The following is a 15,552-nucleotide window of genomic DNA, read 5'->3' on the forward strand; positions in this document are numbered from 1 at the left end:
AGGGAACCGTGTTCATTTATGGAAGGAGCCTCAGTGTATTGTGTAAACTCACCAGCGCTGCTCATACTGGTGAAATTAAAGACAATAAATCAGATTGCACTGGTTTGATCACAAGCATTCAGTACACTAAGCTAAAATACTCTTTTTATTCAATTACTAATTAGCAAACTAGATGGTGCACGAGGACGTTCTTTATTTCTAAATGTTTCTATACATTTTTTTTATCATCGGGAGAAGTGACAGTGACTGAACATGACCTTTGATGACATCATGCCCTCTGCTTGGGGTGTGTGTGTGTGTGTGTGTGTGTCAACCGGTGTGCTCTAGTTTATAGTTTCCCAGGGTGCTTTGCTAAAAGACAAAAGAAAATGTGACTTTTAATTTACGTTTACCATTTACTCCTGCTTGAGTAATGTTTACTACAAACTACAGTGCTCACCCATTTCTAAAGATGATATGTCTTCAGCAGTAACACATGGGCTGTGGGGTGATTGCAGCCATTGAAATGTTAGGGAAGTCCAACAATATAGAGGGACTGACAAGGGCATTGCTGTTTTTGGTATTTTTGTGGGATTTAGTGATAATAGCAGACAAAGACAGACTATTGGCTTCTTTGTCCTTTGATAGTGGAGGTCTGTAAATCACATACTGACACAGATTTGTGTTTATCGCCATAATCGCTTTCATGCAATGCCCTTAATTCCACATATACTGCCTAAACGGTTACGCTCAGAAACAAACAAAGCAGGGTATTCCACACGATCATGTTTCTTTTGTCTTTTCTGTCTTCAGATCAAATTTCTGAAAGTGGAGATGGAGAAAAAAACCAAAATCATCAAGGATTTACAGCAAGAGGTGAGTCATCAAAGTTTCATTTCAGGCTGGTTTCAACCCTGCATTCAGTGTTTGGCTTCATGAGGTATATATTTAACCATAAAGGAAGCATTTACTCTAATTCACTGATCAAGAACCCACTCCTCCTGCTTTGCCTACTTCCATTTCATTTAACGATTTTGTGTGTTTGCCAAATGCCTTCTGAAAGTCTCCAGAGACTTGGCACGAGAGCTCATTGCTTTCAATCAAAGGTGGGCATACGCTGGCGTGAATACATCTGTTTTACCCACTACTTTGAAAACACTGCAGGCGGTCTTTGATCATGATTGCGATCGCGACTGCGATGGTGAGAGATTGGTAGCTCTTCTCCTGCCTCTTCTGACGATGGAAGTCTATCTGCATGATTGTTGAACATCAGTGCAGAATAGTTCGTCTAAAAGATGTTTTTTTCTCTCTCTCTCTTTGATTCTGAGGGAGCTGACACCAAAGTCTGACATTTACCGCTGATGCCTTAGACAGCTGGAGGAAAAAAAAAACCTCTACTGGCAAATACTATTGTAGGTGTACTGAAAATATGTGACACCACATTATCTTCCATTTGGCTTGTTATCTGTAGGAATTTTAAAAAAGGAATAAAATACAGAAACAAAAAAAACCTATTCAAAACAAAACAAGACCATTAAATGCAACACAGCTACATCGGCACCTGCTGCCTTTAAAGATGCTTTAAGTTGGATGTTTCCTTTGGGGGCTTCGGTTTGTCTGTCAGCTGTGTAACAGGGAAAAAATAACAAAATGAAACCTCTGCAGACCAATACTGTGTCAAATTAAATGAAATCATGCAGTGCCAGCCACTTAATTGATTTTTACTGAATTTGATAGATAAGGAAGAGCCTTTACTCGGTTCAAGGTGCAAACGCAGAGAGCCTGCTTCTGAATGACGTGAGCTTTTTAAAGCGTTTTTTGACTCCACTCTCAGCAGAAATGCAAATGCAAATTTGAGCTCATTCTGACTGCATTCATTGAGTAAATAAGCTTTTGAGGTGATTAACTTGTCATCTGGAACCTTAATGACACGGCAAAAATACTTCTAGTACCCTCATAATTTGCTGTAAAGCATTTTTCAAATAGCTGTATGAACTTATGAACACATGGTGCCTTGGGTATTATACAGATATTCCTAGCTGATTATAATTAAAATATAAAAAGGCCCATAATGCCCTATGATGCCATATTATGGTAACAGTGCTGTATGTTTTTTTTCTTGCTTTTTGAAATGCAGGCAGGTACTTTAATAATTACAGCACAAGATCATGAGGAATGATGATGAAGAGATACTGAAAACTGCCTCGCCACGTTGCTCTCTGCTGCAGCGAGAAAACTGATTTTCGCCAGATGTTCGAATTAGTTTGAGGCCAAATTTGACTAAACTCTGCTTTGGTAACGTGATAAAGTGTCTCAAATGATGAACCAGATCATGACATAATGACATCAATTTAGGGTGATCAAACTGTTCAGAGAAGTACCCGCCATAATGCAGGTTTCTGTGGATTCATCAGACGTGTGTGTGAACATCACAGCACATCACAAAAGAGGATCAGATGAGTGGCATTTGTGTCGCGCCCTGCTGGGGGGATAATGTGATTGTTTCAGTCAAAGTTGATCAAAAGTGAAGGATGAAATGAATTCATACCTGGAGATATAATAAAAAGGTTTATTTCTTAATTTGTGAGGTTTGATCTTTAATCCATCAAAGGTCGGGAAAAATGTGTCTTTCCGAACGTTTTTTAATAAAGAAAAGTAATTCAACATGTTTATGAGACCTCAAGGACACACACAGTGTGTTTTGGTGAGTACAACTTGTCACCATGCAGACCCTGCTTCTTTTCCATCAGTACGGTACACTATGTACCATCACAACCACTCAGTCACTGCTCTTGTGATATATCCTGGCAACGGGTGTCACTGTAGATATCCACCAAAGAAATAGATCCAATGAACAGTAATAGTTTCTAAAGTAGAAAAGCCTTGAAACATTTCATTGCATTTAAAAAGCAATATCTCAAGAAGCTATTTAATTTATATGAATGCCGGTGAATTTGTTCCTGCGTGCTTAACTCTGTAAGGGGTAATCAGAGGTAAATGTGGAGACGCTTCCACAATCAATCAAGTCATTTTCACAGTAGGAGTTTGCACGTGTTGGTAATACTGCGAGGCAGATCGCTTTAAGTGACAAAATGACCCATAGAGGAGGCCATGATTTGACTTTGTAATGAACAATTAGGGATTTCTTTAGTCTTAAACAACGTCTTGATCTGGAAATAGAACAGGTACCAAGACGCTGACAGGGAGGCATGAAAACGGTCTTTGCTCTGATGTTTGTCACAAACGCAGTTTCTGCTAAACCTCATTTCCATAAGTCAGCCATCGGTGTACACACTGATCTTGCCACAACTAAGAGCTGGCGAATAGCGTAGCCGTCAGTTTGACCGGAATTAGATTGAACTGAAAATCGAGAAAACAATCATCAGTTTTGTGGTCGAATTGCCACGTAAATGCTTTTGCGCACCAAGTGAAGTAACATTGAGGTTCGTTACTGAGATCTACTCTGCTGGCTGGAGTACAAAAGGGAAGCACCTGCAGAGACTCAATGCTCCCCTCTAATACCAGTGCTTCATTGTTGACATTTCGAGGTTCGCCTTCCTCTATTCCAGATCTACATATCTTGTACTTTCTAGGTCTGAGGGCCTTTATGAAAATAATCACATATGGGTCATCCATGGTCAAGAGAAGTCTGAACTTCCCTGACATCTGTGACGCTCTGGCATTTAAGTCACGGCTACACGCAGTGGATCCCGAGAAGCATTCCCCTGCATCTATTGCCCTCGTTGAGTAATAGAACATTTCTTGCGTGCAGAAACTCAAAGGTCAAAAGTGTTTAAGCATTATCATTTTGCTGCTGCAGAGTCCACTCTCTGCAGCACGCTCGCAACTCTGCACCGCAGAAAGGGACAAATCTGACAAAACCCTTGCGTCATGACATACATTATATACAAGCAATGCTGCTTCCCTGTTGGCAGGTAACTGTACATTGGTAGTTTTCAATGACGTTTGATACTAATCATTTATTTCTATCTGTTATAATTCAACACTTAAAAGGAAATTAAAACTTTGTGCATTTTTTTTTCCAAGGCCAAAATGAACAAAGCAGTATGTTGTAGACGGTGTGAATAATATGGCCCGTCGTGTTCCAATTACAGATACAGTGCACTCCTTGCGACCGGCTCAAATAAAAAATAGTATTTCCTTGAATATTAACATGTCTGAAAGCATAGATTATTTCATGTTAATCTTAAACCTAAGAATATTTCACACATAGCTTCCATCATATTCGATAGTCTGGTACTGATACGAGAGCCCTGAAGTAAATCTAAACGGTTTTAACGTTCAGCTTTTTTATACTATTTTAGAGAGCTGATTCGACTCCATGATTATTTCTGCAGGCTGCAGTTTACTGCATTATACTGAGACGTGTTTCTAATATTTCGTCAACCACATTTGTATCGATAAAGGTTGACGAAATATTACAAACCTCTCTCAGTTCAACAGAAATGATAGAAACTATACATCACAAGCTTAATGACGGCAGGATTTACTGCAGAGCCTGTTGCGTTAGACTGCATTGAATTAGTGTATAAACCGCCACTCCCAGCTAAAGCTCGAGTATACATCCTGTATTGTTCTAATGTGATACCATTACTCAGACTTGTGATTCTGTGGCCATGTAATGTGTACAAAAATTCACACTTGTAAAGCTAAGCATTCCCTTTGTTTACACCGGCATTCGGAATGTGTTTTTTATTTGCACATCACAGTGAACTGTGCGGTGGTGTCAGCGGGGATGCTTTATGGCTGCCATCCACTGTGAAGTCATTATCAATGATTTGCTTTCAGGGCTTATTATGAGTATTTTGACGGAGGATGATTTACAGACCGACTTGGATCCCGCTGGGATTCATCAGGTTCTCACAGAGCATTGTAATAGACAGCTTTGCCACACACTCGGCTCCTTGCTGCTGATGCTGATGTTTTTCCGTCCAAAACGGCTTCCCGTCAGTGTCTCCTGCCTTTCATGTCTTCCTGATGTAATTTCTCCCGCCTAAACGGCAGAAAGAAATCATGCATCGGGGCATTTACTGGATCTCTCAGTGAGAAGAAAAGTGAGAAGAAACTGAACTCGGCCGAAAACGGCATCATTATGTTTGTTAAACAGGACAAAGACAAAACAGATGAAACCACTGAAGTTAATAGAGGTTTAATAACATAGTCTAGCAAGTCATGTAATTGTTGTTTTTATTAGAATTACCACTGATTGATGGTATGAAGTTCATGATCTTCAGAAAGTGCTAAATTGCAAACATTAATTTCAAAATGTTCAGTTTTATTGTTATTTAAAGTGCAACAGAGGCACAAATAAAATTTGAAAATGGTAGGATGTACTCTAAGTGTGCATAACACATTAAATCCATCTGTGACTGTTCTTATAGTGGGGCAGTAAATGCCTGAATGTTCTGTCTTGTGAAAAAACGAACTGATAATAATGACCCATTGTCTCGTTGTATCTCCACACGATGCATTAAGCTGCATGGCATTTCTGGCTCGGGGAATAAATGGCCTCATTGCTCCTCCACCACTATATTACTCAACATCTGAATAGTCACTGCATTATTAACACAAAGACGCACTCAACGCCATCGAGACCCCATCAGAACTAATTCCACACATATGATCACTGACATGCATTGAGAGCAAAAGTGTGCTGACAACACTGGCGGGGTTAAGTGAAATAGAGCGCGGCGGGTGACGGTATGCCATGCCATTCCTTTGCACTGAGCAGACAGGGCGAAATACAGCCTGATCGATTGCGCTCACTTATCGGAGACAGCAGGCCCGACTTGTTACACAACAGCGACGGTGGACTTGACACCCGGCGAGAGTGACGGCGTTTATTGTAAATGAAACAGGTGTAGGTAGATGACAATGACAGATTAGAAGTGCAGTAACGTGTTTTGTTTTTACTCTGACTAAACTGCATGTTTGGTGGTGTGGTCGGCTAAAAAGAAAAAGGCTATAATCATTATCATCAGTAACCAAACCCCATCATTCCAATAGTGGACGGTATACAGGAGTGGTTGCCATTTACACAGCTTGTGGCCCTTGCTTGCAGGTTGTATTGGTCTACAAATAGTAGAAGGTTAGCCATGGAGAAAATGTCTATATCCCAAATGTGAATAAGTTTTAGAGGCATGATGGTTTAAAATCATCCAGTAATTCACAAGAAGAAAGACTCTCAAAAGCAAAGTCTACGAACTAAACTTCTTGCAAGAGAACAGGCTGTTCTTGTACTCTTTGTTGCTATACTTATCCATATACAAACTACAAAATCTATTTGTTTGTGATCCACGTAATCGTGAACTGGGAAGTATAAATAATGATACGTCGGTGTAGGGAGGAGGTCAGGGTGGACGGGTCGGTCGAAACGAACGGAAATTGACCCATGTTGCTGGAGAACGCGTGAAAAGTGAGGAATTCATTTTCATAAGGGATCATACAAACCGTTGTATGAGGATACGTTGAACAGAAGATATATATTTTTCTGCCCACCTACGCTGTCAATACTCTCATGACCTGAAGAAGGTTGCGAACCTTTCACTGGTAGGAATCGAAGCTATGGCTAAGTTATGCGCAGTATTTTTAATGTATGAATTTTTTTTCCTTCATGTGAGTAAATTAAGTTTCTTCAGATTCTAAAAAAAGGTCAATATGTTGCCCCCTAAAGCATGTGGAACCAGATCTGTGCAGATCAGACTGCAGATCAGACTCATGCACTGAGCATGACATCTTAAACAGTTCATATGATGCGGATGCAAATTTGATGAACATTATATTCCTGCACCGCGAGTTGAATAATGTGAAAGCATGTGAACTAGTGAGCTAAAGATGCAGGAAATTGAATTTTCTCCATGACGACACATGATGTGCAGCGCAAAAACACAGACGTTCCGCAAAACATCAAATAGCAGCTTAACATCGCCGCAGTTTATTCTGACTTTTCTCAAGGAAGTCCAGATGCATGGGCAATTCATTTAGATGCAAATAAAATCCCAACAGCAGATCCATGTGCCTTTGCTTGCTATGGAAATATGCAAACAGAACACGCAATGTGAAAGTAGCACAAGAATCTCACAGCCTTAAACTATGTGATTGGGCCAGATGAGCCCCCCCCCCCCAAATACAGCAGAGCTTCTGGCTGTCAATCGAACGTCAAAGACAACGGCCACGTGAGATCCGTCACTCAAACTCTTTTCAAATCTAACATGCATGCGATCCACAAAACAGAGATAACAGCACAGATGCAATCAACAGCAACTAACGACATTTCTTAAAGCTGATTAGCAACACGATCAACACCCGCCTTGTTACAAACTCAGAGTAAAAAGTTATGAACGTGCCTCATCGGGATGATTGAGGGTGAAACTTGTGTGATTTGTCCTGCTGTCTGCCCGTCCACCCTTCTGGATCTGTGTTGGCGTTTCTCTCTTCTACACTCCTTTTGTAATTGCCTTGATTCTATGACTGCGTATTAGGGCCATAGGATTAAAAAAAGACTACATTATAGAGCCCAGGGGAACGGGGTAATACTCAGAGAAGAAATGCACAGAATTTCCAAAATTATAGTCGTAAATTTACAACAATAAACATGGACATTGGGCGAAGGCAGGGTACACCCTGGACAGGTCGCCAGTTTATCGCAGGGCACATATAGATACAGACAAACATTCACACTCACATTCACACCTACGGGCAATTTTGAGTCTCCAAATAACCTAAGCTGCATGTCTTTGGACTGTGGGAGGAAGCCAGAGAACCCAGAGGGAACCCATGCTGCCACGGGGAGAACGTGCAAACTCTTGCTGTGAGGTGACAGTGCTAGCCACTACACCATCGTGCAGCCCATATATATATATATATATATATATATATGTTTTTAAACTTTTTTTTGGTCATAAATTGGTGATTTTAATCTGTAAATTTTAAATTGTAAATTTGCCAGTTTAATCTCTGACAATATTCAATTTTTTTCTCTAAATATAGCCCCTCTCCCCCTCCGTAAATATTATTATTATTTTTTTTTTTTAACTACATTGGCCCAATACTCCGTCGCACAATTCGCATGCAGGGAGTATGTACTTTCATTTCATGACATCATGCTCATTTCCTATTTCCGGCACCAAAAACAGCTGTGATCTCCACAGCACCCTCCACATGGAGCATTGATTCTCATCGCTTTAGAAACACACGCACACACACACACACACACACACACACACATACACACTTCAATTCATCAGACAGATTTGCGTTCAAATCAATCAGTGTCAAAAATGTATTCAGGAGTAAATAAGTGCACATTGCTGTTATGCTAATTCATATCAACCAACAGCTTCTTCCTTTCGCTAATACAGGTCTCACTGCTCCTTACAGATGAGAGGGAAAGTAGTAAAAACTAGTTTTGTTGGAATCGTGAAACCATTATTTATTGTGTGCAGCTTAATGAGTTTAGAGTTCACACTAAAATACTGAGTCAGTGTCTGCTTCCCTGACATTGACAGGAAGCTCGTTCCAACTGGAGAAGCACTGCAACTGTCTCCTGCAGCAGTGCTGCAATCAGTCCTGGAAGAAACTAAGCCATCGGTTCAGTTCTCCTGGTTTAATAATTGCCTCACTGTGAATATGGTGAATAGTGGTCTTCTTTAGATATAAGTGATCAATGTGATTTATTTGCTCCTTAATGCAGAAGATGCCATTTTGATTTGTTTGTCTCTGCACAAAGAAAAGGTAATTTATTTGGCATTCACTGTTTTCTTTTGCTGTGCTATTATTTAGCAGAATTAAATAAAACCCTGTGTCTACAAAACACAAGCACTTTGGAAATTGTTCTTTACATTTTCAGGATGCAAACATGTCTTACAGCCAATGAATAAAGAGGCATTAAGTGTACACCAAGTAGCAGGAGTAGTTTTGCAGTGGCAGGGTTCAAAGTGAAAGTCTAGGATTTAGATGCTATGAGCGGTCTGGATAATACCTGCAGTGGATTTAAGTGTTTTCATGATCTGGGTTAGGCTGCAAAAAAAACAACCAGTGTCTTCTACAGCAGAGGCTGCTGTGCTGGAGATGTTTTCTGGCATTGTTCGCTGATTCATTATCAGCAGGGCCGCTTATGCAAGAATTGACGTCAGGGTGAGTAACTTTGTGAACCCGTTCAGTTTTGTAATGTCGTGTTTTTAGTTCCATTTCCTTTATTAGAACTGATAAGCCAGAGCTAAGGGATTGGCAAACATAATCAGGCCTTATTAAATCCCTGTGTGTGAACTAACAATGTCTTCCACAATGATTTTGCACACAGAAAACAAATCTAAGCAGTTTATGGGGGGAAGAAATGCTATTTAGAGAATTTTCAAAACCAAGAAGTACAGTAATCCAGCCAGAGCTTGTCTGTAATGAAATCTGGAGTTGCCGGTAAACCTGAAAGCAGAATGTGTTGGTTCAGTGTCTTGTACTAACAGGAGGGCGTGTTCCGTCTGGGAGCCGGAGGGGCGGCTTGTATTAAATCTGCATTTCCTCCCAACACTGCCAAAGTGCTGCAATATGCAAAAAGGACAAAAGCAGTTACCCTCTGTGAAATAGTCAATAAAGCAATCTTCTTTTATGTACAGGTAATATTTCTCACTTCCAGAATTTGCATATGTTATTTTCACAGCCTGGGATTATCCAATTAGTTTGAAACCTATTTTCTGTAAATATCAGAAAGCACAGGCACGCGTCTCTAATCGTACCGCACAGCCAAGGGACGCTCCATTTATAATGAGATGTTGCGTACAAAATATCTCGTCATTTAGCAGCACTTCCTGTTCCAAGTTGTTCCCTGATATAAACAAAAACGATTGGGATCCTGTCACAGTCAGATTTTCTATCTTTTCCAATCATTTTCTGTTCAGCTTCATATGTGACAAAAGACTCCTTCTTCTGTTTCTGTCTATGGCAGCAATCTTTTCAACATAAGCCATCCTAATATCCTGAAGCTCACGGATACAGATTTACGAGATGAAAGTTGTACAATTCATATTAAAGAACACCACTGCATTTAAGATTTCCAAAATGTTATTTTCATGGTCTAGGAAAGTTTAGTCAATATTTGTGAACACGAGCTACTCTCTCTCAAACCCAGAAACCAAAGAATGATTTCTCAAAGATGTGATGAAACTTAAAAACAAGCGGCGATGTCTGCAGGCAATCATCTCGAAGGCATCGTACAAGACACAACACATCATCTTCCCCAAAAAATATTAAACTCACCAAACTGTCTGCCCGCTTAGCAGCGGCTGAATTGCGGCGAGGTAAAGCAGTGCATGTACTGGTAGTTCCGTTACCTGCTTCCCCACCACTGTGTCTCTGGCCGCCAGCCACATAAGCCAGAGAGGTACTCGCTAGTGTGCGTACTGGTAGTTCTGTTAGCTGTTAGCCAGAAATCCTGTCCAAAACACTAAAAGTGGAAAAACTGTTATCCCCCAATGTGTCTCTGGCCGCAGAGTAGCGGTTTCTGGTTGACGCTTGCACTAAGCTGTGTTATCGCTAGCGGGCCCTAGTGGCCGGGGGCCGGTTAGGAGTGGGGAGTCAGCTGGCGATCAATGTCTGAACGAAACAGACAATAAAAGGTGTTTTGAGAAAGTGTGAGTCACTGAAACCACGAGAGGTCCCTTGAGCATGCAGCCGTAACTGGTCGCCTGAAGTTTAACAGGAACAGTAAGTTTGCTGCAGCGGATTGAAAGATTTGCTGTGGACGGACACAGAGTTGCACACTCACACACGTGAGTGATCGCATGATTCTCCTGGCACAGATAAAAGTAAAGGCAGTTACTTGCCCTGATCACTGCTGGTTTGAAACTTTCCTGATTTGATATATTAGTTGGGCAATAGATAGCTAGTCAGAGTTAAACCTAGGTTAAAATTCTTTAATATAAGTTATATTACATTTGATTCAACAGCATTTAAATGACCATATATCTTTAGCAGGCCTGAACTATGTGTTGAAATAAAATCATTGAAATGCTGATATCTGTAACCTAGACATCTAAATACCTACTAGACTTTGTACTCAAGCTTTATCCTCAATGTCTAGACATCTTTTGACTTTCGGATCAACAATGCAGTGCCTGCTGAGATGTGTAGTCGGATGTTCTTATTTACACAGTAAGAACTCTGAGACCGAAGCGATACGCTTGCCTTACAGCTTCGATGATCCCGAGTCATATATATTGTTGCATTTTGCAAGCCATCAGAAAACCTTGAATCACATCGACCCTCAACTCCACAGTGAAAGCAAAAAGTAACAATCAGCCACAAAGTTACCCCCGCCATCAAGGAGATGCTTCTCTTTGAGCTTTGCGTCAATTTGAAGTGAAAAAAAATAAAAATCCAAGTTCCTCATTTGCAATGTGTGGGAAGTCTGTCTGGGTAACTCAGCCACCTGCTGGCAGCTCCTACATTTATGCATTAAATCCTAGAATTTATTCTTGAACTCGGATTACATTTGAGTCACTCTCCACGTTGTTTTGCACTTAATACAACATTTTGACTCTGTGTGGCTTTGTGGGCACTGGCGCTGAACTCAAATCATAGAAGCTTGTTGGAGAGAGGTAAAGACAGGCTGCATGTGTTCAGAGGCATGGTGTCACGCTGTCACTTAGCAGTGTTGCTTTATTCCTCACAGCCCGCCATGGCTATTGATTTCTGGCCCTCAGCTTCCAGACAAGTGACCGGTTTTCTGTGGTATTCAGCTGTGACACTATAAAGTCTATTTTTTTGTATATTTTTCTTACAGAAATACATCCAAGTGCTTCAAGACTGATGCTAGACAAGCTATGACTGCCGACATTTCTTTGACATGTTCACAAAATTACATTTTGTTTTTCCTTTCCTTCACTGTAGCTAGAGGTTTTCAAAACAAACACTGTGGGAAAACACGACGGTCAATTTCAAAATGTCTTGAACCCATGAGACAATGCCAAGATATCAGATGAGACCAGCAAAAACAGAGTCTTATTTTAGAATATGAAAGCAATATCTTGCAACCTTTTTTGTTTTGTTTTCATTATTCTGATGGGACATCCTGTAGCTGGGCTGATAATATACTGACAGGTTCATCTGATAACACCAATATCATTGAAATACATATATCATTCAGAGCATATTCTTGCGTTTGACAATCTCTTTTCCTTCACTATGGAGACTTAAGTGGAGACATAAGCAAAGAAATTGGGAATTAGGTGCATTTCCATACATTTTTTAGGAGCCAATAAACTAAGTTACTGAATAGTAGTTTTGTCAGAAGTTGGGAATTTAGGCTATGTGGCCCCTGAAATCTGCCCCCACACGGAGTAGAAGAAGTAGATGCTGTAAACTGGAAACAAAACAAGTCGGCTTAGCCATCCATCCCATGAACGAAAGACGAATTGTTCTTTAATGTCAGCTACTTGTCACGTTTTAATGGTGTCTGCAGACAAAGACAAGCATTCAATCATATGGGAATGCCCAGGAAGAAACAGCTGATCAGTCATGGGAGCTAAATATTCATTATTATTTACACCTTATTTACATGAAAGGAAAATAAATAAAATGTAAGGAAGCAGCAGTAGGCAGCTACTTTGTAGCGCCCAGGGAGCAGTTTGGGGTTCCGGTGCCTTGCTCCATGGCACTTCGGCAGTGCCCAGGAGGGTAACTGGCATCTCTCCAGCTACCAGTCCACGCTCCGTACTTGGTCCATACGGAGACTTAACCAGCCACCTTATGGTTCCCAGGCCGAGTCCAAACGGACTGAACTACTAGCACGTCTTAATTGGAAAAGTGTTGATTACATTCCAGATTAATTATGAATTGTGTTGTAAAAAAACATGTACGCTCTTCCATTTCTTCTCTACTGTAACTCGTGTCCCTCAGCGCTGACCACCAGACACACACACACACACACACACACACGTACAGTTAGTTCAGAGACCTGCATTCATTTTGAAATTACAGTCGGGGCTACTCTCAAAGCGTTCAGGATTAGGCCTCGACAAAATTACCTGGCAACACCCATGCCCATATCCATAGTAACTCACCGAGTGGCAAGTCGCTAAAAGGTTTGAAAAGTCCAGCGAGGAAGTTGGCAACACTGTGTGTGCTTGTTCCACAATAAATCCATGATATTCCACACACTTAATATTGCAAAATGTAGAAACAGACATTTGAATAAAGCACATCCAATAATAACTAATTAAAATAATAAATCACAACAACTATATATATATATATATATATATATATATATATATATATATATATATTGTTGTTGTGATTCATTACGTACAATAATTAAAATAACATAACAACTTAACAACTGTAAAGTCAACGTTTACTTTGGTTTCACATGGGACAAGTTCAATGTGGTTTCTCTCAACTTTTTAATTAATAACACTGGTAGGTAATTATCACACAACTCCAAATAATGATAATGTTGCTCTGTATCTATATCTTGAAAGGTGATGTTAAGTCAATATTGTGTTCATAACTTATTGCAGGTGTAAGATAATTCTTAAACCTAGCATTGCTAAATGTAATCACGTCTGAGCTGAAGTTTATTTTCTGCCTCATTCTGGCAAAGATAGTTTTAGGAAAAGAAAAAAGTTGTTAATTTTGTATGTGTATTACTCCGAAAGGATTTCTAATGATAATGAACACTTTTATGTGTACGACTTTTCCAAGTAGGACGAGGTAAGCCTTCAGATACCACAGGATGTTAGTTCTACTTTGTTGTAGTAGTTGTTGTTTTTTATAACTGACAGCATAAAGTCTATAGTGTTGCCTTCTATCCTTTATTTCCTCCCTGCACATATTTTAGTGTAACTCATAAACAAACACCTTAGTTCTCAATGAGATGCAATATCATTTGCATAATTACAACAGCTACATAAATTGTTGTCACATCTCTTGGCAACAACAGCTTGGTACATTTGATTGGTTTACTTTCCACATGCCATGACATCCTTGTACATTCAACTGTTATTCAGAATTTAGAAAGTATTGTATGTCCTCACTTACAAAGTGCACCTTTAATGCACAGCAGTGAGGCCATTGCACGGTGTCGGTCCATTCACACCACCAGATGTTACTGTTCTACATCCAATGAGGTATGATAAACGTTTCTCTTAATGGAACAAATTAAACAGAATAAAACAGAAAGGCTCCTTGCGGTATCATGGCAGAAGATTATTTAAAACGCCATTAAGCATTATCGATCCTCACATCCACAGCTCATTGATTGTTTACCGCCTTTGGGCAGTTTTGGCATCCAGCACAGGTCCCCTGTTAAAAGACAATTCAGTAGACACAGCTCTTCATATGCCATTCTTAGGTACCGCCTCTTGCTCCTACAGATACACGTTGGGAGCAGTTTAGGGTGCAATGACTTGCTCAACAATAATTTAATCTACCGACCAACTATATAATTAATGTGTAACCTGCTTGAGCCTTACCTGTAGAAAATCTGTGTTCTTTTTGTTAAACGTTCCTTATTGAAACTACAAAAACTTGAAGAGTAACTGCACAGTTACACATGAGTGGCTGGACTCAGGCCCAGACCTGTGGGTGGTGTTTCACTTCATTAAGGCTGATTGAGGCCAACTAAGAACCTAATGTCAAGCAGAAACAGACTAATCATCATCAGTCAAAACGATTAGAAGTGTAGACAAAGTATCAAAGTAAAAGAACATTGATCACATGCGTTTTCTTCCATCACTTCAATCCAGAGAGAGGATAGCGATGCTTTGGGCCCATTGTGTATATCAAGATTTGATTTACTCAATCTGAAGTAATATCAATTGGCATTTTTCATATTTTACTGTTGCAGTGCTTCAATTAATCTCTCAGATAATTCACTCCCAGCATTAGAAGCGTTACTGTCATTTCCACCTGATTGATCAGATTGTTCAGGCGTTTTGGATTCGTCTTGAACAAATACAAGGAATGACAATGAATTAAAGGACCGGAAAAGATTAGTGTTCAGGTGGGTGGGTTACTGCAGGGATGGGCTGCAGCTCTATTATTATGCTGATAGTAATTGAGACTACTTCCCATGGAATATTTCAACTCTTCTTTGAGATGCCAGGCCTTCCACCATTTGCCTGCTACGATCAATAGAGTTCATCTAATTTATTTTCTTCTGAAGCCTGAAGCCTTGTCAAGCATCTTACACAACTACTCACTCAACGGCTATTCAATGAGGGATATCTGGCAGGAAACACGGAACAGAATTTTGTGGTCGGGTCAAAGGAGGATACAGACACCGTTTCCATCAAAGCACCATCTAACGCATGATTATAATAGCGGTGCATTTGGGCTGAAAATAAATACCTTAAACAAGTTCTGAGGAAGACTGATAGCTGTGTAAGCTGTCATACTCATGGTGACCCTTTGGCAGACGTGGAGCAAGCTAAATAGGAGCTTTGAATGTAAAAATAAAAGATATTCGGCACTGCCCTAGATTCAGTAGGAAACTAACCCACGTTTATACTTTAAAAGCCCTTTTGGCACTTCATGTCAATTTTAAACTCTTAAAAG

At 40.1% G+C, this 15,552-nt stretch overlaps 1 protein-coding gene across 1 annotated transcript in view; it reads left to right on the forward strand.

Annotated features, from left to right (window-relative positions):
• luzp2 (leucine zipper protein 2) overlaps positions 1–15,552 on the forward strand; it is a 165,840-nt gene that overhangs the window by 107,600 nt on the left and 42,688 nt on the right. Inside the window, exon 5 of the mRNA XM_076078547.1 lies at positions 793–855. Coding sequence (XP_075934662.1) covers positions 793–855 — 63 coding nt within the window. The remainder of the gene's footprint in view (positions 1–792; positions 856–15,552) is intronic.

This window comes from Anarhichas minor, unplaced genomic scaffold, assembly GCF_050575085.1.
Source record: "Anarhichas minor isolate MPS153535 unplaced genomic scaffold, ASM5057508v1 ptg000067l, whole genome shotgun sequence".
NCBI classification, from domain to species: Eukaryota; Metazoa; Chordata; class Actinopteri; order Perciformes; family Anarhichadidae; genus Anarhichas; species Anarhichas minor.